The sequence below is a fragment of the Podarcis pityusensis genome (genome assembly GCF_964106645.2).
Source record: "Podarcis pityusensis genome assembly, chromosome: 4".
Taxonomy (NCBI): domain Eukaryota; kingdom Metazoa; phylum Chordata; class Lepidosauria; order Squamata; family Lacertidae; genus Podarcis; species Podarcis pityusensis.
This window is the reverse complement of record NC_138027.1, coordinates 54,472,098-54,496,280: the sequence shown is the minus strand read 5'-3', so window position 1 is coordinate 54,496,280 and position 24,183 is coordinate 54,472,098. Positions and strand designations below refer to the sequence as shown.

At 43.7% G+C, this 24,183-nt stretch overlaps 1 protein-coding gene across 3 annotated transcripts in view; it reads right to left on the bottom strand.

The window, feature by feature from the left end:
• Window positions 1-24,183, bottom strand: part of TTC3 (tetratricopeptide repeat domain 3) — a 68,109-nt gene that overhangs the window by 14,870 nt on the left and 29,056 nt on the right. For all 3 annotated transcript variants that reach the window (XM_081004408.1, XM_081004409.1, XM_081004410.1), the window contains 17 exons: window positions 23,712-23,792; window positions 22,735-22,847; window positions 21,132-21,258; window positions 20,115-20,234; window positions 19,853-19,954; window positions 19,675-19,767; window positions 19,363-19,424; window positions 18,712-18,848; window positions 17,423-17,752; window positions 10,291-10,542; window positions 9,262-9,308; window positions 8,265-8,318; window positions 6,887-6,963; window positions 5,489-5,641; window positions 3,371-4,238; window positions 1,502-1,567; window positions 841-990 (listed from right to left, as the gene is read on the bottom strand). In XM_081004408.1, coding sequence (XP_080860534.1) covers window positions 841-990; window positions 1,502-1,567; window positions 3,371-4,238; window positions 5,489-5,641; window positions 6,887-6,963; window positions 8,265-8,318; window positions 9,262-9,308; window positions 10,291-10,542; window positions 17,423-17,752; window positions 18,712-18,848; window positions 19,363-19,424; window positions 19,675-19,767; window positions 19,853-19,954; window positions 20,115-20,234; window positions 21,132-21,258; window positions 22,735-22,847; window positions 23,712-23,792 — 2,832 coding nt within the window. The remainder of the gene's footprint in view (window positions 1-840; window positions 991-1,501; window positions 1,568-3,370; window positions 4,239-5,488; window positions 5,642-6,886; window positions 6,964-8,264; window positions 8,319-9,261; window positions 9,309-10,290; window positions 10,543-17,422; window positions 17,753-18,711; window positions 18,849-19,362; window positions 19,425-19,674; window positions 19,768-19,852; window positions 19,955-20,114; window positions 20,235-21,131; window positions 21,259-22,734; window positions 22,848-23,711; window positions 23,793-24,183) is intronic.

The following is a 24,183-nucleotide window of genomic DNA, read 5'->3' as shown; positions in this document are numbered from 1 at the left end:
GCCACTAAGCATACGAACACAGTATACTGAGCAAGCCACAGGACTGTACAAACCACAGCCATAACAGGGACAAATATCCCCTTATTTTTAGTGAAAGGCACTTCCATGTGATACTTTTGATCCAAAGGTAGGTAAGTAGAAGGAAAGTAGCCACCAGCACTGTTCTGCAAATATTTTTATGTGGCTACCATAAGCTGTTTCTTCTGGAATCTTATACTTGTGGATGTGGTCCTGTATACTTGAAGGAGCGTCTCCACCCATTGTTCTACCCGGACACTGAGGTCCAGCGCCAAGGGCCTTCTGGTGGTTCCCTCCCTGCGAGAAGTGAGGTTACAGGGAACCAGGCAGAGGGCCTTCTCAGTAGTGGCGTCCTCCCTGTGGAATGCCCTCCCACCAGATGTCAAAGGGGAAAAAAACTAGCAGACTTTTAGAAGACATCTAAAGACAGCTCTGTTTAGGGAAGCTTTTAATATCTGAAGGACTATATTTTGTTGGAAGCCACCCAGAGTAGCTGGGGAAACCCAGCCAGATGGGCGGGGTATAAATAAATTATTATCATTATGATCATCATCATTAAGTGGGTCATCATCTGCAAATGTTCAGTACAGTCCATATCTGTCTATTCAGAAGTACATTCCCTTAAACTCAATGGGATTTACTCCCAGGTACACAAGTATAAGATTTGCAGCTTTGCTGCTAGCTGTCCCCAAAATCCTTTAGGGCAGACCTTACATTCACAGAAGGACGTCTTTGGAGCCAACTCACTATGTTTAGGAGTTTAAGTTTCAACTGTACTGATGGCCATTTTTCTTTGATACTATATTCATAAAGATTTATTACCTTGTTTTCTTGAACAAGTTGTAAAATCTCAGCTTCTAATACATTGATTTCTTCTGAGCTTCGATATTTAAGCTGCTCATATTTTTCACCTGCTTCTTTAAGCTGCTCTTGTAGAACCTGGTGTTCTTTTTCCATACGTAACATATCTCCCTGAAAAAAGAAGTATGCAGATAAAATTTTAAATGCTACAACAGTGAAGTTATACTCCGTATATATAAGGCACAGTATAATCACTGCTCTTGTCACCAAAAAATGTTATTGCCTACAAAGTTCTTCAATTTTTCAAAATGTGTGATATGAGAAAAATCATGCCAAGGGAATATGAAATTTCCAACAGAGCTAGCACAGTTTCTTGAGTTATTTCTACAAAGAAGTGCAGGTACGTAAGAGCCGCAAAACCAACAGAGATAAAAGTATTTCATGTAATCTTAGCCACGTTGCAGAAGTTAATACTTAACCAAATTGGAAAATCAACTAAAAGAAACAATAAACTAAGTAATTAAAAAGAGAGAGAAAGAGATGGTACTATCTGTGAGCAAGGCTCATGGATCTTTCAGCTTAGAGGTTTACATTATAGCATTTTTCATTTGTTAAAACATATTCTGAAGTATGCTTTTCCTTCCTCACTGGGCCATCTGTGGACATCCACTCATGCACTTACTTGTTGGGTTTCATATGGATGAAAAGGCAAAGTATTGATTCCCTCGTCTGCTAGTTCTTGATCTACCTAAAATGCAAAGAGCCAGAAACTGTTTCAATAGAGGTTAAGTTATATCCCAACATTTTACAGACAATGTGTTTCCCATAGATCATTTCTTTGCCCGGTAAATATGTACGCAGTTGTGTTCCCTCAACACCACCACCCAGAAAGCTCAATAAATTGAGTTATTTGATTTTATAACTTCTGAGTGATGCCTAACTGCAAGCCCGCCACCACAAACTGAAGAAGCAAAGGTAATAAAGAAAAGCAGACTCAGCAGGTGAACAAGAGTTTCATAGTCCCTAAATAAAGGTAAAGGGACCCCTGACCATTAGGTCCAGTCGTGGCCGACTCTGGGGTTGCGGCGCTCATCTTGCTTTACTGGCAGAGGGAGCCGGCGTACAGCTTCCGGGTCATGTGGCCAGCATGACTAAGCCGTTTCTGGTGAACCAGAGCAGCACACGGAAACACCGTTTACCTTCCCGCCAGAGCGGTACCTATTTATCTACTTGCACTTTGACATGCTTTCGAACTGCTAGGTTGGCAGGAGCAGGGACCGAGAAACGGGAGCTCACCCCATTGCGGGGATTTGAACCGCCAACCTTCTGATCGGCAAGTCCTAGGCTCTGTGGTTTAACCCACAGCGCCACCCACGTCCCAAATACAAACAGCTAATTGTCGGCCAGAACAATAATAGTTTCCTAACAGTTCTTCAAAAGAAATCTGTGAACTTGTCTTCAACCATCCATTTGACGGGAGGGAGGGGAAGGACATTTGTCATGACAAGTCGGTGGAAATGAGCACCTCTCACACACTAGGTCTGTAGAAGTCCACCATAAAGGTTACATACAGTGCCAAGACTAAGAATTATAATGCAGTGTGGGAGAAGGGGGAAGCACAAAAAGCCTATCCTCCAGTCAGGTCTCCTTTTATAGCCTGAGAGCGGCCCAGAAAAGTCTTTCTCCTCTCTGATCCGTCCTTGGTCAGCAGGCATCAGGAAAGGAGGCAGAACTAACAAACCTTAAAGGTCATTAGAACTGGAAGCCAGGTGCCATTCCAGGCACAGAAGGTATCCCCGCTGGAAACTGGCCTTATAGAAACATTGCAGAAATCTGCTCCCTAAATTACACTTGTGTTCTTTAAGCAATATGAGGCTAATAGGGCCAAATGCAAAATGAAAACAAGCAAGTTTGATTTCAGGTCCGCTTTTTTCTAGAAGTTCACTAATCTTAACACACTATTTAACTCCAGTGAAAACCACTTTCCACACAATTTTCATACACAGAATACAGCTGTAGAAAGGGGGGGGGGGGGCGGACACATGAGTAATGCCATGGATATCATGTGCTATTTTGTCCATTATCCTGCAGGAAGCTGGCAACAGCTTTTCACATAGCAAAATAGTCATGTGTGTTCTTCACAGATGATAGTATACAGATGCACAAGGGAAACTTGCGATAATGGCCTTGCGTCCACCTAATGAACTTAGTTTTGGGTACCATGTTTGAAAGCCACGTCCATGTTGACTCTCAAGTCTAACACAGATATTTTAAAAAACATTAGTAATAGTAATTTATACTGCTTTCCCATGCCTTTTTAAAAGAAGAAACTTCTTTACACATTGAGATGAACATAGGAAACTAGATGCAGATAGCATATTAGAGACAACATGTCTATAATTAAATTCTTTATCAAGCGAACAGGCACTGAAAGAAGCAAACTGATATACCACACCAATGAAACTCACTCCAGAGTTTATACATGCAACACAGAAAAACAAAAACACTGTCAGCTCCACAACGAATACTGTGCACAGCTTATTATTCTCACCTGAATAGCAATCATCCTAGAACGGGGTTTGTTTCTTGCTACAGACTTATTATTGGTTTCCATTTTAGTAACAGAGTCACATCCAGCTTCCTTACTATTATTCTCAATGTTATCAGGATTATTTTCACAAGAGCAAACGTCAGACAATGCTGACAGTTGCACCTCATCATTCGCCACAAGAATATCTTCGCCATCCTCGCTTGATGTCACTTCTGGGTCAATATCAAGGAAAGCATCTGGATATATATAATTAGATTGATCCAAAATATCTAGCATTTCAGGAATCGTTGGCAATGTTCTCTCATTCTGATATTCTGACTGAATCTCATTCAGAAATATTGGATGGCTTTGGGGTAAAGCTGAAGGCAAAGAGGCATCTGGCATAGGCAGTGATGCTGCTATCATGTCAGTTACCGGAGTGGAAAGGGAGTATGTGGGAACGAATGGACTAAAAGCGGAATGGCTGGTAGTCATATATTCCAGAGTATCATGGGCTGGAGTATTAGTAGATACTGACACATAAGGATTGTTAATATATGAGGTGGGCTGGAACTCCTTAGCAGCTGGGTTTAAACGTGGTTTGCTGTTTTCTTGACTAGGAAGGCTTGCCGAGAAATTTTCTTCATTTTTAGTCCTTTCTGCAGCTCCGGTGACATCCGCATTTTCCTTCAGCATCACTGAATGTTTCATCAAGCCAATAAGGTCGCCAATCATAACAAAACGTAGAGATTCCAGAAGGAAAGATTTCAGACCACCAGCATCCTCTACTATTTTACGAGTCTCCGCAGGAAAGTGTTCATACTCTCCAACTAACAGTGGATTATCAATTTCCATGGGGCCATGTTCTTCCAAGATTTGAGAAAAATAGCTGTGAAAGCAATCAAAGTCATATCTAAGTTCAAGATAAGTTCAAGTTGTGCGATCACAACTCATTTAACAAAAGCTACCAATTTATACATGACAAAAGAGGTTTGAAAACACCTACCGATCTCACATCAACATTTTATTTTATGTAAGCTGATAGAATAATGTTGTCACCCTAAGCACCAAACCGTGTCTTATGACGCCCAAGACCATCATGCCAACTTGCCTCCTCCTCACTGGGGACCAACAGGCATTTTTAAACACCTTTGCCAACTTGAACAAGCAGGAGTCAATGCTTTGGGTGGCAACGATTAAAACTGCATGAGTTTCGGGTGCAAATATGTCAAGGAAAAAGGAACTAGAGACTCAGAGAAGAAACACATGGGAAAGGAAGTGCCCCATCGTATTTCCAATGCCTGTCCCCTAAAAAGTTCACTTCCCACTTTTCTTGCTTTCTTCGGCAGCTAAAAGGTAGAAGTAAATGTCAGGAAACAAAGAGAATTCTGTTAGTGCTGAGTAATCAGTACCCAAGTATAACCATTAGTAATCATAGGAAGATTTCAATGTCTGAAACACATACCGTATTTTTCGCTCTATAACACGCACCCGACCATAACACGCACATAGTTTTTAGAGGAGGAAAACAAGAAAAAAAATATTCTAAACAAAACAATGGATGTATGATTTTTGTGGTTTATGCTGTGGCCACAGACATGTGATCTGACGGTGAGTTTGGGGTAGCCCAATGCAAAAATCCTGAGGATCCATGTGGATCCATGCTTTGTAAGCATGTTTTTACACCTCTGCAGGGGCTCTTCTCCCGCTTTGCTGTTTCAAAGCGAGCCACGGAGGAGGGAAGGAAGGGGAACCATGGATCCTCTGCTCACAACTGCAGCAGATACCCCGCCATCCGTAGGCATTCGCTCCATAACACGCACAGACATTTCCCCTTACTTTCTAGGAGGAAAAAAGTGAGTGTTATGGTGCAAAAAATACGGTACTCTTGTTCCTATGCCTTACTGCTAGCACCTATGTGCTCAATCCTCAAACTGCTTTTGAAACCCAGGGGAGTTAAAGATTCCATTTTGGAGCTTGGGTGAGAGCAGACTCAAGAGAAAACTCTAAATCCCAATCCTCCTCCTCCTCCTCCTCTGGGGATGGGGATGATGCCTATATCCAAGGGACCTCAGCTCTACCTTCATTATTTTTTCTGCTTGTTGGAAAATAAAGAAGGAAAAGGAAATGGAAACATACTCATATAAGCTTTCACACGTTGGGTCTGGGTAATTGTCCAAAATTCTCTGGTAACTGCTACCGGAGGAAAAATTATTATACAAAGCTTCAAATATCGCCACCTGCTCATTAAGACCATCTGGGATTCTGAAAGGGTCACGTGGATTCATAAAACTGTTGGGAAGACAAAGAACAGACTTTAAGAAGGGCAAGCTCCTTATGAATGGAAAGCTCCCAACTCACAGTGAACAATAAAAAGCTCAACAGCCGTTTTATTTGTTTTAGGCATAGGCCATAACAATAACAAAGAGACATGCTTTCAAGCGTAAGATGAATATTAAGACAGAATAAAAATAAACTAAGACAATAAAAAAAAACCTCAGCTGTACAATTTACAGTCAATAACAGGAGCACTGGCATAGTCTGGATATTTTGCAGTTCAGCTGTAAGGGCAACAGTACATACTTTCTGGGTTATTGCATTAATATCTGTAAATAAATGCTCTACTTGCTATCTGTCTGACCATTAAGTTCAATTCATCCCACCAGGAATTACAATAGGAACATCCCTCTTATGTCATCAGAAATGGAACATGGAGATGTATTAATGTGGGATATTCTCTGTAAAGGCTTCTCAAAAATACAATGGCAGAGATTAACAGGAATATTATAACAATGCTTCTCTAGAACTGCCAGGCAGCATTTGAATCTGGAGTAAAGGATTTCCTCGGGGGGGGGGGGGAGACAGAGGTTCAATAAATAGAATTCATCATGTTTAAATATTATCATGGCACATCTTAAACTTGGTTACAAGGCACATTGCGCTTCCAAGTTGTCATGGATTCTGTTCTTAAACTATTTCCAGGGGCATAAGGCTTAATTAATTAGTCCACAGAAAAACCCATATTGCACCTCTCCTATTCTCAGTCGCTCGTGTAATCAATAGATGAAGAAAGAATACAAGGGTTTCATTTCTCAAAAGTAACATTTTTCAGGTATCACTGTCTCCCAAGACACCGGAAAAACATTAAGTTTTAACAATGAGGAATTAAGACGTTCACCTCTAATACCCCCAAACTAATAGGGTAACATTCAAGCTGTCTGGTTAGCAATGTTATTGTCTGATTAGTAAATTTTATTTTTCAGTTTTCTTTATTTAAATACACTGTAACAATTGCAGTTCAAAGACAATTTCTATAAAATGTCACTGCGTGCTTCAGGTGCCGTAAAAAAAAAAAAAAAGAGACACATGCATAACATTCTCATTGGAGTCAAAGGAATTTAGCAGTGTACTAGTGTTCTCAAAGGTAAGTCCCACTGAGTTCAACCAGACATACTTCCAGGTAGGTTAGCTTAGGACTGCAGCCTAAAGGTGTTTTGGCAAGAGCATGCTCCATGCATTTTTTGTGCCAGAACTTACAAGGTGCTTTCTTCTGAAAATATATTGTCTTCCTCTCGAGTTACTGTACCAACTCCACCAGACAGGAATAAAATAGACTAAATCAACAAGGAAAGAATTGAAACTTGTTACATAATGACACGTAAAATTTTAAAACGAAGTAATCCATCTTCAGAATTCAACAGACTCATTTATATAATCCTTCTTCCCTAGTTCACATTTATTCAATGCCCCCCCGCCGCCAAAAAATGAGGTTTGGCAGTGTGATTGTAAGAAAAGTAGATCACAACATTCAACTGTGTCCTCCACTCACAGAAGGTTCTTTGTTACAGTGAAGCTTCTCTTCAAGGAAGGAGGGAGGCCATTTTCACTGCTTCCCTCTTAAACCCCCTCCTCCCACCCACTCCAAATCTGTTCTACGGATAGGAAGACCACTTGGAACAACATGGGAGGTGGCACTGGCATTGGGGGTGCAAGAGAAAGGGGGAATTAGAGAAAACCAGCTCCTCCTCCTCCTTTCTATCCCCAGGAGCCACCTCTGGAGCAGAGAGCCTATTAGCAGCAGTGGGACACAGATGGATACACACCAAATTTTATTATTCAAAACTAGAAATACAAAGCAGGAAGAACACTACTCAATCCAGAGTGACTCTTTAAAGCTGCAGCAAACATTTTTCTCCAAATCTACTGTTCTGCTTCTATGCAAAATTATGTTGATAATAGACAGGAACATAAGAAGCCGCCTTATATCACAACAGACTGTTAGGATGAACAGGATCACCACATGGACCAGCAGCAGGTCTGCAGGATTTTTGAGAGGCAACATGACCAGTCCCACCTCCTCCTACTGAGCTATGGCCTTTTCCCCAACTGATTAAAAACTAAGGTGCTGGCGCATGCTGCTCAGAAGTCCCGGTCTCACTCTACCCAGCTTCTGGCCATGCCAGGAGCAACATGCCACAATACCTGCCTTGTTGTTTCATCTGAACCTGGGCCCAAGGTTTGTTTCCTTCCCATCAAACCACAAGGGGTGAACCAAGCTCTGTTCTTGGCTTGCTGGTCATGGCCTAGTTGGAGAGAGGCAAATCACACGCCCAGTTTCAAATGACGTGACAAAGCCAAGGCTTGTGGTTTGCTGCTCCTGGCATGGCCAGGGACATGGGAGGGGCAAAGTAGGGACATCCAAGCAGCATGCACTACTAGCACACTGCTCATTCGCATTTCAGTTAGCTAAACATCAGCTATGGTCTAACTTGGCATGTGAACCAGGCCTGAGGAAGTCTAGAAAGAGTGAAGGGGAGAAGAAATTGAAGAGAGAACAGTACATAGGCATTTATTAGCTTTGCTTCTTTTGCTGCATTCTACCAGCATGGACTCCTTTAAAGAAATAAAGATATACCTTTGGTTCCTTTGCCTTCTTTCGGTTTCTGTTTTTAACTTTGATAGTATTATTCTAGGCAGAAAAAGAGATGGTTTAGTCGTGACCACCACCAGGAAAAAATATTACCATAACACTGCTTATTTTATTTGCACATTCTATTTCCATTCTTCACCTTCGCTAGCAAGGAAACAAAATCCCTACGTCTGTTTCCTCATTTCTTTTCTACTTTTCCCCTTCAGAGCAACATGACGCCATGTATAACTATTTCAGTAAGAGCTGATCATGATGACAAACACCAAAACTAAATGATCGCCGTGTGGTGGTTCCTCCCCCTTTGAAATGCTCCTCCCTCAGACGTGAGATTGGTGCTATCGCTTTACTTATTTTGGTGCTAAGTGGAAATACATATTGGTTTGCCCAGGTTTTTGCATGAGTCTGTTGAGCCTACGACGACGTTGCATGCCCTGCTGTGTATGTACGAAGGGTCCCTTAACGGATGCAAGAAGGAGGGTCTGCAGGACAAGCCATGTCAGCAGAGACAGGGATATACGGTGTCTCTAACAAGCTAATAAGCAACATGATAAACACCAGAAATTTGGTGAGTACTCAAGATTCCAATATCCCGTGACTGGGCTGAAAGGGGTTTGGAACAGGTTTAAGTCTTTCCTTGCCATGTTATCATCCCCACTGCACCTCAGAACACCCCTTTTGGGGGGGTCTTTCACTAGCGTGAAGTCCCACCGGCTGAGCTGTGGTGAGGGGCACTCCGGCAAATCTCTGGCTCAGCTACGGTGAGACTTGTGCCCAGCTGGCAAAGCCAAAAATCTCCTGAATGAAAAGTTCTCTCATCCCGGCGGACCATGGGTTTGGACTGCACTGTAACTCTGCAACAAATGTGTGTTATAAAAGCAGCAGTGCAATATAAGGGGAACACTCTACCTAAATATATTAGAAAGGGTTCTGATTGCAATGTATTTGCTTCCATTTCAAGAAAGGAATAAACATAAAAACTTACTGAGGCAGTTGCATTCTCTTCCTTCCTTATTACAGTATACCGATTATCTATTTTTAAAATAAATTTTATTTAAAAAAACAAAACAAAAATCTAAGACAAAAGCACAAAGCTCTAAACAGTTTTGAACAACTGCGCCGTAACTTTAGTAAATAGCCCTGTCCTCTCACGGTTGTGCATATGCTTTAAATCATTATACTATATAGATATATCTAACCATGTTGGCCAAATAATTACAGTACTTTGATAAGAGGCCTGAGTTCTTACAACAGAGTATATTTTTAGCTGCTTAAAGCCAATGGTTCTGAATCAAAAGAAACTTGCCTATGTCCTGCTGAAATCAGTACAGTCATACCTTGGTTTTCAAATACCTTGTGACTCGAACATAAAGGTAAAGGGACCCCTGACCATTAGGTCCAGTCGTGACAGACTCTGGGATTGCGGCGCTCATCTCGCTTTGCTGGCCGAGGGAGCTGGCGTACAGCTTCCGGGTCATGTGGCCAGCATGACTAAGCCGCTTCTGGCGAACCAGAGCAGCGCACGGAAACGCCGTTTACCTTCCTGCCGGAGCAAAACGCCACAAACCCCAAAGTGAGTGTTTCAGTTTGCAAACTTTTTTAGGAAACTGAATGTCCAACACGGCTTCCGCAGCTTCCGATTGGCTGGTTTCTGAACTTTTTCGGAAGTCGAAAGGACTTCCGGAACCGATTCCGTTTGAGAACCAAGGTACGACTGTACATGTTTATGACTAAAGTGATACTGAATACATAAACCACCATACACAGCAACCAACTCAGAACCCGCCCCATAAAGAAAGCAGCATCTCCCCACAACTGCAATTAGAAGGATAATGGAACATGGGGTTTCGCATTTCCTTCCCCACGTGGGCTGAACCACCTGCACAGAACCTACAGTTCACCTGGTCTGAATCCTTTCATTGCTGCCCACCACTGTTCCCCTCACAAAATCTAAGAAGTCATTGATAAAGTTAAAGGGATAATAAACTCCCTTTCGTCATCCTAGTATACTTACCCATGTTATCAAAATAGTCATCTAAGTATTGAAGGAGAGATGGAAAATTCTCTCTGTTCTCTTCTAAGAGCCATAAAAAACACCGAAGTTCTATCAACGATAGCTCATCTATCATATCTGGAGATGTGCAGGTGAACTCCCTGCCTAGTTTAATGCCATATTTCTCATTCCACAGCACTGCTATGAAGTCAAGATCAAGCTGTAAGATGCATGTTCCATACTTGGCAAAAAACTGTTTTGTAGCTTTTAAACCTGCAAAAATAAATATAAATTATAACACCCAAAAGTGGATTCACATCACAGAATATATTTTGCCTTCTAGGGCAGACATACACAAGGATTTGACCTGCTTACATTTCAAAGAAGCATTTTTGGGGGTAGATCTCCAAGAATTAGACCAACTAGATGGGGGATAGTATAGTGAAAAACTCATTATCTGGAACTTGTTAAAATTACCAGCGCCCACCCCAAAGCTGGGGCAGGGACAACGACACCAGGAGCCACTGCTCTTTGAAATATGTGGGGAGGGAAGCTGTGAATACTTTTGTTGGGTTGTATCCAACAATACCCTTCTGTTCACAGAAAGGTTTCCGATCAAGTGAAGGCATTTGCCATTGGAAAGGAGGAAGCCATTTCACCAATTCCCCTCCTCTCTGAAAATCTGCTCTGGAGGGTTGTGGGACCATCTGGAAGAGCACGGAATGTAGTGTGTGTGCAGGGAAACTCAAGAGAAAATTACCTCCCTCTCCTCCCACCAAGTCATTCATAAAGGCCTCTGCCAGATGAAAAGTCCATCTGGATTGAGCCCACTCAGAGCTGGCTAAGGATACAAGTATCCTATCATAAAGTAACCACGAACAAAACTGATCCACGCACCCGTCATAAAGTTGTCTGCCTGAACAGTATGAGAAACTGCAAAGATGCAAAAGCAAAACTAGCGGTGTGCTAAAAGCAGGTATAGGCAAACTTGGCCCTCCAGATGTTTTGGGACTACAACTCCCATCAACCCTGACCGCTGGTCCTGTTAGCTAGGGATGATGGGAGTTGTAGTCCCAAAACATCTGGAGGGCCGAGCTTGCCTATGCCTGGCTAAGAGTGAAGAACAAATGAGCATCTTGGTTTGAACGTCTTCTCAGCAAACAATTCTAAGCAGGAAATGTGCAGTCTAATATATTGAGACTATTTTGAGAATATTAAAGGAGCATAATAAAACTTGGAAATTAGTACAAAAATTAAAAATAAGGAACAAGAAGTGCATTGGAAATGTAATTATTGCTACCCAAATCTTGCTTGTAAAAAACTGAAAACAGCAATGATCAAAACTTTGGAATGTTGTAGGAAATTACAGTGCTGGCCAGCAAGGGCATAAATTTTCCAATTACTTATATCCTTGCTTTTGATACTTAAAGCATAACTGTCAGGGAACTGCCATCGGAAGGAAGGGAAGTGAAAGGGCTCACACAGGTTGGGAGAGACTCAGCAGCTGAAGAGGGAACCAGTAGGGGGAGAGGAGCTGAGCTGGGGGAAAGTGAGCTGGAGGGATGGCTCAGAGACACTTCCAGCGAAAACAGTGGGGAGGTTTCAGGACCTCCTGTAGGGACACCCACTCCTCGCCGGAAACTGTCACGCAGAGAGTCCAGAAGACGTGTTTCCGTTAAGGAGCTTTTATGTTGGAAGCGATTCCGAAAGCAACCACTGTCGGAATCTGCCAGCGACTGACGGAGCCATGTTTAAGGGGCTCCGTTACAGACAGAGGTTTGCAAACTTGACCAAACTCTGAGGGACTAGGATTTTACACACAAGCAGCTCATCGTCCCATCACAGCATTCCGACAGTCTCCGTGAGCAGCTTGTGCAGGAGAAGGCATCATGAGCAACCCAGCCGGAACCGGAGAAGCAGGAGCTGGAGCGGGTCCAAGCCTGGAAGAAAGGTACCGGGTGTTGGAGGTCCAGCTAGCGCTGCAGACGGCGAGGCTTGAGGAGAGGAGGGCTCAGGATGCAGACAAAAAGGGGAAAGACACCCAGCTCGTCAGAAAGGTACCAGGATTGGTGCAGAAGTTTGGGGGGGAGCCCAAAGACTATCATGGCTTTCGGACAGAGATGCAATATGCCCTCAATCTGCAGTTTGATGAATTCCCTGACGAGGAATCACGAGTGGCTTTCGTGATTGGGCATCTTGAAAAGGGGGCGAGAGACTGGGTTAGACCCCTGATGGCAGCGAATAGTGACGTCCTAAAGGACACGATGAAGTTCTTTCGCGCCATGGATCTGATGTTTTCCAGCGATATTGAACATGGAGTGGTGCGCAGACAGTTAATGGCTTGCAAACAGGGGAGCCGATCTGTCCGTGAGTACTGGACTGAGTTCACCATGTTGATCCATAAATTGGGGTGGGATCTATCGGCGGAACCCATTCAAATGCTCTTTGAAGAAGGGCTTTCTTCGGCTGTGAAAGACGAACTTTCCCGGGCGCCCAGGGCGGAGTCTATGGACCAGCTGACCAAATCAGCGCTGACCATAGGAGCGCGCCAGGAGGCGAGAGCATTGGAGAGGCGGGAAGGGAAGGGGGAACGTTGGAAGGAGTTCCGCATTCCAGACATTCCAGAGCCAACTTTCCCGCCGGCAGAGCCGATGGAAATCGGAACAGCGCGCGCGCGCGCAGTTTCAAAGCCCAGTGAGGGGGGAAAGAAGGAGGGAAAAGGCGCCCGGAAATGCTATCTCTGCCAACAGCCAGGTCACTTTGCCAGAGTCTGCCCCCAGAGGAAGGAATGGCAAGGGATGGTAGGAGCTGTGGAGGGAAGAGAGGAAGAAATACCGAAGCAAGTAAAAGCCAACGCCTGGCTGCCACCGTCGGGGCACAGCAGCCAGGCCAAAGAGCAGTGAAAGTGCCCACGCCAGAACCTCCTAAACCCGCCCTAGTGATAGAAGTGGCGCTAGAGCTGCCAAACGGACACCCTCTAAAGATAAAGGCGCTGTTGGACTCAGGCAGCTCCTGCAATTTCATGAGCAAAGAGTTTGCAGCTGAACACCAGATACAGACGATCCCTTTAAGCAACCCCCTGCAGGTGACCACGATCGATGGCAGGGAGCTGTTGGGAGGAGAAGTCAGCTTGCAGACCGTCCCAATGATAATGAAGGTGGCAAGGCACACCGAACTGATAGCGTTTAATGTGGCCACCTTGGGAGGAGCTCCCATTATATTGGGGATGAGCTGGCTAGCGTTACATGATCCGCTGGTGGGCTGGCATCAGAGAGTGGTTTCTTTTGGTTCAGCACATTGCTTAGAACACTGCAAAGAGGGAAAGGGTTTGGCAGGGGCCCAAGCCACCCTAGCAGGGACTGAAGTAACGGAGAACGTGAAGGTACCACGACAATACGCAGATCTCCGCGACGTCTTCAGCGAAAGGGAAGCTGACCAACTACCCCCGCATAGACCCTTTGACTGTCAAATCAATTTACTCCCTGGGGCACAGCTCCCTGTAGGCAAGCTGTACGCCATGTCAGACAGAGAGATGCAGGAGCTAAGAGAGTTCATTGACAAGAACCTGAAGAGAGGGTTCATCAGAGAGTCCAGGGCGGTGGGGGGCAGCCTAGTGTTTTTTGTGGATAAAAAAAACACGAACAAGCCGAGGCTTGTGTGTGACTTCAGGGCCTTAAATGCAGTGTCAGAACCAGTGGCTTTCCCTATGCCCAGGATTGACGACATTTTGACAAGGGTCAGGAAGGGAAAGATTTTTACTAAACTGGACCTAAGGGGGGCGTACAACCTGATACGAATAAGGAAGGGGGATGAATGGAAAACCACCATGTTCACCCCTTTGGGGGCATTTGAATATTTAGTTATGCCCTTCGGCCTACAAGGAGGCTCCGCGTGCTTTCAATCGTTTATGAACCACGTCCTGGGGCCTTTGCTTTACAAGAATTGTGTGGCCTTCTTAGACGACGTGTTGGTGTATTCTGAGAATGAGGAGCAGCATGTGAGAGACGTCAGAGAAGTGTTGAGCAGGCTGCAAGCCAACCAGCTGTGGGTGAAACTGGAGAAGTGTCAGTTTCATACCAAGGAGGTGGAATTCCTGGGGTATCGCCTGTCAGACAAGGGATTGGCCATGGATCCCGGCAAGGTCCAGGCGGTGCTGGAATGGAAAACACCCAAAACAAGGAAGGATGTGCAGAGGTTCCTAGGATTTGGGAACTTCTATCGTAAGTTCATCCGAAACTTTGCCCACCTGACGGCGCCCATTACGGACTGTCTCAGCAGTAAGAAGAAGTTCGTTTGGACTGAGGAGGCGGAGCGAGCATTTGAGGAACTAAAAAGGGCCTTCGCCTCGGAACAACAACTCCTGCATGTGGATTTACAAAAACCGATGAGAGTGGAAACTGACGCATCAGACAGAGCGATTGGGGCGGTGCTTCTGCAGCCAGGGAAGGAGGAGTCAGAGTGGAGACCGTGTGCCTTTTTTTCGCGAAAGCTGAACAAATCCGAGAGGAACTACACGGTGTATGACCGAGAACTACTAGCCATTCATGAGGCGTTCCGGAGATGGAGGCACCTGCTAATTGGCGCACAACATAAGGTGCAAGTGTGCACTGACCACAAGAACCTAGAGTATTGGAGGACGGCACGAGTGCTCAACCAACGGCAAGTGAGATGGGCCCAGGAGTTCTCCAAATTTAACTTTGAGATTTGTTACGTGCCAGGCCCAGAGAACATTAGGGCGGACGCTCTCTCACGCAAACCTGAATATTTGGAGGGGGAGGGAGCACCCGAAGAGAGACATGTCATTCCAGAGGACCGCTGGGTGTGTGGGGCGGCATTGGTGGGACAAAGAGAACTGGTAGAGGAAACAAAGAATGATGAATACGCCCAGAATAAGCTCAGAGGTCTTAGGGGTGAGGGAGAGGAACCAGGGGGTTTCGAGGAAAGAAATGGAGCTTTGTATTACAAAGGGGCACTGTATATCCCTGAAGGAGACTTAAGGGGGAGGGTACTCAAGCAGTTGCACGACAGCCCCACGGCGGGGCATTTTGGACAACACAAAACCATGTGGTTGGTCACCAGGGAATTTTGGTGGCCTAAGGTGAGGGAAGATGTACGGGAGTATGTAAGAGGGTGTGAGCAATGCCAGCGAGCCAAAGGGGAGAGGCGGGCACCGGCGGGGCTATTAGAACCCTTACCAACCCCAGAACGACCTTGGGAGGCAGTGTCGATAGATTTTATGACTGATCTGCCGAAGTCCAAGGGGAAAACAGCCATCATGGTGGTGGTAGACCTACTAACAAAGATGTGCCACTTTGTAGCCTGCTCGCATGCAGTCACGGCGGAAGAGACAGCGAAGTTATTTGTAGAACACATTTTTAGGTTGCACGGGGTGCCATTGAGGGTGGTCTCAGACCGAGGAAAACAATTTACTTCCAGGTTCTGGAGGAAGCTCATGAGCTTACTGCAGGTGGAGGTCAACTTTTCGACTGCCCGGCACCCTGAAACCAACGGGCAGGCGGAAAGAGCAAACGGTGTCCTCCAGCAATACCTGAGGTGTTATGTCAATGACAGAGAGAATGACTGGGTAGAAAAGTTGGCGCTGGCGGAATTTGCCTACAACAATGCCGAGAATGTGTCCACAGGGATGAGCCCCTTCTTGGCTAATTATGGGTGTCATCCCAGGGCTTTCCCAGGGGGAGAAGGGGAGAGATGGAGCGTCCCGGCAGCCGAGCATTTTGTAGAAGAAATGGAAGCAATCCATCGTCAGCTACAACTCAACTTAGAAAGGGCGAAGGAAGAATACAAGAGGCAGGCAGACAAGAACCGAAGGGAAGGTGAAACCATAAGGGTGGGAGATAGGGTGTGGCTGTCAACCCAAGGGTTGCCGTTCAAAGGAGGTTGTAAGAAATTAAGACCCAGGAGATTGGGTCCCTTTGAGGTCATTCAACAGGTCAACCCAGTGGCTTTCAGGCTCCGGTTACCCAACCACATGAAACTGCACCCAGTATTTCACAGGTCGTTACTGTCACCGTATGAGGGGGGACGAGAAGGGATGGCCACTCGGGGACCGGTCATAGAAGAAAGGGAATGCAGCAGCCATGTGGCAGAAATCCTCGACGCCAGGTGGAAGGGGGATCAGGTGGAGTATTTGGTAGCGTGGGAAGGAGAACCGGAGTCAGAAAACACTTGGGTAATGGCAGAAGATATCAATGACGAGGTATTGATAGAAACGTTCCATCAAAGGTTCCCAAGGAAACCTCAGCCTGTGGAGAGGTTCCGGAGGGAATACTTTGGGACCACCGATGAGGAGGAGGAGTTGGAAGGATTCTCGGACTCGGAAGGGGAAGGGGAGATGGACTCTGAGGAGGAGGAGTACTTCGAGACCAGGAACCGCAACAGGTGGAGAGAAGTGTTCGGGACATCGGAAGATGAAGGAAGTTCATTCCGGGGTTTTGCCTCCTCACCGCCCGTAGAGGAGGGGGCGAGAGGGGATGAAGGGGGCCCTGGAGGGGAGGTGGATGTCAGGGAACTGCCATCGGAAGGAAGGGAAGTGAAAGGGCTCACACAGGTTGGGAGAGACTCAGCAGCTGAAGAGGGAACCAGTAGGGGGAGAGGAGCTGAGCTGGGGGAAAGTGAGCTGGAGGGATGGCTCAGAGACACTTCCAGCGAAAACAGTGGGGAGGTTTCAGGACCTCCTGTAGGGACACCCACTCCTCGCCGGAAACTGTCACGCAGAGAGTCCAGAAGACGTGTTTCCGTTAAGGAGCTTTTATGTTGGAAGCGATTCCGAAAGCAACCACTGTCGGAATCTGCCAGCGACTGACGGAGCCATGTTTAAGGGGCTCCGTTACAGACAGAGGTTTGCAAACTTGACCAAACTCTGAGGGACTAGGATTTTACACACAAGCAGCTCATCGTCCCATCACAATAACCTTATGCTTTAACTATAAATATAAACAGAGAGGGATTTGTTGATCAGAATTATTTACAAATCCAGTTCCTAACTTTTATTTTCAGATCAGCTGCAATTGCAGCCAGCTCTCATATCTAATGTGAACAAGCCTAATAGATAAATGCTCAAGAGTTAAAACCCTGTAATGGAACTAAGCCTCAGTTTTATGTTACAGTATAACCACAAATAACTTACTCTTACCATTACTATCAAGATGTTTCATTAAGTCGTGTAGTCTAGGATCCACTTCTTCAAGCTCACTTAAAACATGAACAAAAATTCTTGTCGCCACTCTATTATTTTTGTCAATTACGGAGCTTACAATCTGATCCATTACTTCAACTGAGGTTACACAGTTTGTTGATAACCATGTGTGGTCTGCTTCGCTAATTACCCACCACGAAAACAGTTCATTAAGAAGTTTGAAGCCATCACGTACGCCTCTCCGTATTTTCTCCAAATTCTGCGTAATAAGCTGCAGGACTCTATCCCCAGCAAAATAATTCTTGTGATCAAGGCCACCACTGCTCCCTAAGATTAAAAAGCAAAAACAAAACAGTGAATGCCCAGATACATAACAGAAACGCAGGACCCCATGGGGGGGGGGGGGAATCAAGGTATTCTCAATACAGGTACAGTGGTGCCTCGCAAGACGAAATTAATTCGTTCCGCGAATTTTTTCGTCTAGCGAATTTTTCGTCTTGCAAAGCACGAAATCCCATAGGAATGCATTGAAAATCAATTAATGCGTTCCTATGGTCAAAAAAAGTCCAAACAAAGCCAAATTTGGTACAACAAGAGTTTATTAAGTGCTCTTTAAAGTCACACATACTGTAAAGAGCATTTCAAAATTCAAACCCAGAATTTTTTTTAAAAAACAGCAGAGTGGCCCAATGGTCACAGAAAATCATAAAAATGCAGGGAAAAAACCACAAGCTTCCAGATTCTTGCAAACCCCTCCCCAACTGTTCCCCCAGCCACCCAGCACACAGAAATTCAAACCCAGAATTTTTTTAAAAAAACAGCAGAGTGGCCCAATGGTCACAGAAAATCAGAAAAATGCAGAAAAAACACACACAAGCTTCCAGATTCTTGCAAACCCCTCCCCAACACCAAGTCCTTGAATTCCAAACACCCCAACCCAAAATCCAAAACCCCCCCAAAAAGTTTTAAAAGCTTAACTTACCAAATGGCTGCAAAAGAAGTTTTGGAAAAGCTTCAAAAATCACCAAAGTCTTTAAAAACCTCAAAAAAGGCTACTATGTACACTGCGTTCTATGAGTTGCTCCTCGAAGTCAAGTCGCAACTGTATTAACGGTGTTAAGAAAAAGGAAACAAACTTGCAAGACATTTTCGTCTTGCGAAGCAAGCCCATAGGGAAATTCGTCCTGCGAAGCAGCTCAAAAAACGGAAAACCCTTTCGTCTAGCGAGTTTTCCGTCTTGCGAGGCATTCTTCTTGCGGAGCACCACTGTATTTACTATCACATACCTTTATCACTGTCATCATTTGATATAGAGTCTGCTGTGTGAAGTACTTCTGCAAAGTTGCCTAGTGACAGTAAAGTGTCTTCTTTCATTAATTTCCTCTTCCGTTTTCTCTCTTGTTTTTTCTGTAGGGTCCTAGAACTGACACAGTCAACTTAAAGTGAAGCCTTTTATTTTTAAAAGCAATTAGACATTTTTCAGTTGAAATGTAAATATTCAAGACTACTGCTCTTTCAGGAAAAATAAGTCTCCTGGCCTGTTAATATATGACAGAAGCTCCCGAAAGAGTCAGCCAGCCTTTCAGTGAGCTGCCTGACTGTATCAATCATAGCAGACACATGAAGACGTAATCCGGCGGCAATCCTTATGTGAAGGTCATCACGACACTAAATGCGAACAGGCCTTCAAGTATCCAAATATATATTCAGGATTGTATCCAGCAAACAAAGGTCTTTCCAGCAAACAAAAGTCTCCCTTAACCAGAAAACGAGATAGAGACCATTTTGGCCAATTTCCCTTACCCTACGCTGAATATTTCCTGCCTTGGACAACAGGTGGCGATACAAACCCCCATGTTCTTCAATGAGACTACCATCTTGTGTCAGCCGCTCTGAAAACGAACTGCTAGTATTATATGACTAGCTAGGAAACTTACCTTGTGCATTCCTGTTTAATAATGGGCCTTGGAGGATTCTTGCTTTTTATTTTATCTTCATACTAAGAGGAGAAAAGAATAACGGGAGCTTCAAAGATTTATTTTCCGTAACAGTGCTTTATTAGAATTGTGGAAAATAAAATAGATACTGTTTTGACATTAGGTCAAAGCAAAGAAACAAAAATGAAATTTATATAGTATGACAACAAATTTGGAAATGTTGAATGCAGGTAATAATAAAGGTTTCTTTTCATCTAATTCCATTTCTAGTATTTATATTATAAAAAATACCAACCAGAAATCAATTCTTACCTCACATTTGATTAGACCAGAGGAGCTGAAGACAGCAATATTAGAAATGAGACCGCTACAATCTGGAGTGAAACATAGCTCTCGAAGGAAGTCCTGTGGGTGTGAGCAGAAAAAGGGCTTGTGGGTAGGATTTCGCTACAGAGGCTACAGAAGTAAAGCATTAAACATTTGATGTTACCTTTTCAGTTTTATCTGTATATCTTGCTGCTTTCAACTTCTTCCAACAGCTTACATGAAACTCCACTTTACATTGTTCACAGCAGGTAACACGTATAAAACCCTAAAGTTTGGAGATCACAGATAAGCGAGCACTGTGAGTTCAACAGTAAGGCACCATTTATATTAGGAATATTCAAAACATATTTTGCATAAGCCTCTTAAGAGAAAGTGCACCTAAATTAAAAGTATCTCAAGATCCTTTTCAACAACCATCATATTACCTTGAAATCTGGGTCGCTAAAATAGATTTTTATTTTCTGCGCTTGGCACGGCTGGTAGCGACAAACTGCATGTGGAGCTGGAGGAAATCTGCATTCTTCAATGTGATCTTGCAATATAACCTATGAAGCAGCAAAGCAAGTTAAATATTGTAGCACCTTCCCTGGAAATTCTGTACTACCAAGTGTGCATGTTTATAAATGCAGTCTCATCGAGCAGAATACTGAATATTCATCATTTCCTCGACTTTCAATTTCTTCCACTTTCTATTGTTTGCCACCCCACAGAATATTAGGCTGCCTGTTAGGTAGGAAGGAATTCAACCCATCTGTATGAGGCCAGGCTTTCAAAGTTGACTACAATGATGCGAGATGAAGTCACGCAGTACTGCTCATAGATTCACAGAATCATAGAGTTGGAAGGGATCCCATGGGGCTTTGACTCCAACCCCCTGCAATGCAGGAATCACAGCTAAAACATCTCTGGCAGATGGCCACCCAAGCTCTGCTGATAAACCTCTAACGAAGGTTTCCAAAGTAGTCCATTCCGCTGCCAAACTACAAACAAAGCAAATGGGTTTATTGCTCTTTAATTTTGTTCTGTGAGGAAGGGGCAATCTCAGTGATGAAGGTACAAATAAGTGAATGGTAATTGACCTAAATACAACTTCTGATGCCAGTACAATTCAGCTGATTAACCGAGGTATTCTACAAAGATCCCATATTCAGCGCAGCTGGCAAGTCACTCAAAAGACTTCCTTGCCATTCAGGGACCCTTAGCAGGTATTTAGATCCCCAATTGCTAAGGGCAATCCTTATACTGGAAAGGATGGACAGAGTCACACATTCAAGTACGCTCACCTCCACTGAAGATGAATGCAAGATTCTCTGCTTTACCAATTTTTTCCTTGCTGTAGTCCTCAGAATATAGACAGAACTTATCTTGGACAGCCACCACACAAATGATATACAATCTGGGTTTTGTTTTGTTTAGCTTTACAGGGTAACAATCTTACTTACTTGAAATTTTTCTGTTCTTGTCTCTTCAATAACTATGGAAGTTGTAGGCCATGTCAATACACCAGGCATAATCTTATGACTAACCATGGTCTTTGATTTCAAAAACTGGTCCAGAGCTTCTGAAAACCTATCGTGTACGCCAAAAGACTCAACGTCACATGCTATATCCAAGCGTCCCTAGTGTCAGTGTGTTTCGTGTTTAGGAATCTAATAAACGATGAGTGTCATTCCTCTCCCCAGGACCCCAAACACAATATTAAAATGGGAAGTAATTGTGGCTGGTTTAATTTTTAGTTCTGGCTATTTATTTATTTTATATACCGCCCTATACCCAGAGGTCTCAGGGCGGTTCACAGAAAAGATCACCATATATAAAATCAGAGTAAGAACAATAACCCAATTAACACTCCCCTCAAAAAACAGCCCCATTTTAAAAGGGTATAGGATGTCAATCAGGTCAACTTGATTGGTTAAAAAGGAACATTTTTGCCTGGCGCCTAATGAAGGCACCAGGTGAACTTCCCTGGGGAGAGCATTCCACAGATGGGGAGCCACTGCAGAGAAAGCCCGTTCTCGTGTTGCCACCCTCTAGACCTCTCAAGGAGGAGGAACACAAAGAAGGGCCTCAGAAGATGATCTCAGGGTTCAGGTAGGTTTATATGCCTTTCTAACAGGAGGTAAACGTCAACTCTGGATTCCATAGTCCTTTTGAAAATGAAGAGGCAGCTCAAGTCAAGCATGCTCACTCTCCCCTCACCTTGACACAGTAGTGCAGCAGGGAGGGCTGCTGCGATTGTTTACTCATCTTGCTTGCTTCCTGATCACTTTTGGCAATGGCTCCTTTCCCTAGAACAGGGGTGGCCAACTCCCAAGAGACTGCGATCTACTCTGTGTTAAAATCTGGCAGTGATCTACACCCTTTTGGGGGCTTCAGGTCTACCTGTTGGATGTGCCTGCCCTAGACCAAAAGGGCAGACTTCCCTCTTCTCCCAGGCAGCTTCTCACAAGTTATTAGAGGGAGTAAAATCGCATTTGCTAGGGGGAAAAGAGACACTGAGGGGAAGCGGAAAGCAGTGGCTTAGAATCCCTCCTTGTCAGAAAAGCAAGCCATGGGGGAGTCTTCTCCACCCCATGCTACTTTAATTGCATGCTGTAAGTCAAACTCCTCAACCAGGGGTCAATACAGAGGGAGGTTTGATTATGAGTGACCCCTACAGCTTAAACAGCACCAAGCCATTAAGCAAACCTGTTGACTATTACATTTCTTTCCAATCTGATCAAAGGCCACAGGCATATTTTTAACTCTCTCATTAAACATATATTTCATCTCAAATAAGCCTGCCTTTCTGGAGAGTGGTATTAGCTGACAACTGAATAGGTAAATAAAATTTCTAAATTCCTCCCTAAGAGTTCACACATATGATACAAAAGTTTTGTCCTCTTTGGTCTTCCGCTCTGACTAGTCTTCTCTAGTGCGATCAGAGTTAATGCGAAATGGACAAATTCAAGAAGTGCAAGAACTGTCCTCAGACAAGGTATTTAAGTGATCAGGTTTTTAAAGAACAAATGAGCTCAATTTCTAAAATCAACATATTATACTCACCTATTTTGTCTCAAATATACTTTTCCAATTCCATAATGTGCTAAGCAATCAAATCTCACTTTCTCATACTTCTCAATTATGTTATTGAAATGGTCTTTGGCTTTGGTTAGTTCCTTTGAAAACAAATGAAACGGTTTGATAATAATTTCAAACACAATCAAAACAGCAAAAGGCAAAAGAAATATAAAGCAAAAATAGTTACAGCACATGATGGAGATTTCAAGACTTCTTGGGATAGCATGTTAAATGATTACCATAAAGGTAAAGTCATTTTAAAATAACTGAGGTTAAGAATTTTGAGAATGACATCTGATGCCTTCGTAGATAAGGTAAATCAGACCATTTTTGTTTTCAATACGTGCAGTATACCACAAAGGCTACTAATACCACAAGGATACAAAAGGCTTCCGAAGTAAAATAAACTAATACATTTGCCTTCTATGACTGCATTTCAGCAAAAAATATAGGCACCTATGGGACAGAACTATGCATGATTGAAAGTTTTTCTTGGAAATTTCCACCATAGTGACGTGAACTGCAGAAGTAGGCTACTTTTAGATTTTGAAATTTAAATGTGGACTTCCCTAGTGCATGATTAAAATGTTACATAATCTCTGTCTCATGTCAGGATAGCAGTCATTAAGTTTCCGGACTCCTTGCCTACAGGTCCTTGGATTCTTGAGTTTCGTACTCTGTTTTAAATAAAACAATATCCCCATGACTGCACACAACTCACTGAACATATGGATGAAATATTTGTTCAAACTGAAGAAGATTATTTATACAATACATTTGTTCAACTTCATGATTTCAAGTTTTGAAATTTGTTACAAATAAAAAAGATGGCATTTCCCTGCAAACAGTTTAGATGGGAACAAGTTATTAGTTCCTGTGCTAGCTAAGTCAGCAGCCACCCACTGTTCTAGTAAGACATTGGCAGGAGGGCCCTGGCCAACACGTAATAGCTTGAATCTTACCTCAGGCTGCCCTATTCCAAGGAGAGCAGTAGCATAGCCATAGAGGATGACGACATAATCAACAATAGCAAACTTCAATGGCTGCATCAAGTTTAAAAAATAATAATAAAGAGAAGACAAGAAAAAATGATTTGTCATTAAAAATCACATCCTCAAGTTAACAAAACTTGACAGAAAGAATTGTATCCATTGGAACCTGTACTTTATATATATTCAGTTTCTGTCTGCTCAACTGCATCTGATCCCTATCCTAGACAAGATTACTTTGTTCATAAATCTTTAACCCAACATTTTGCAAACACCTAGGGTGATATACAACCAGGTCGTACTAAAGAGTAGACTGAAATCAATGGAGTTAAGTAACTGCCCACTGATTTCAATTAGTTTATGCTGATTACTTCTAATGTTGGATGCCACCCTTAGCCTTACAGAGAACTGAATCGTAGAAATAAGTTACTTTGCCTTTATAATT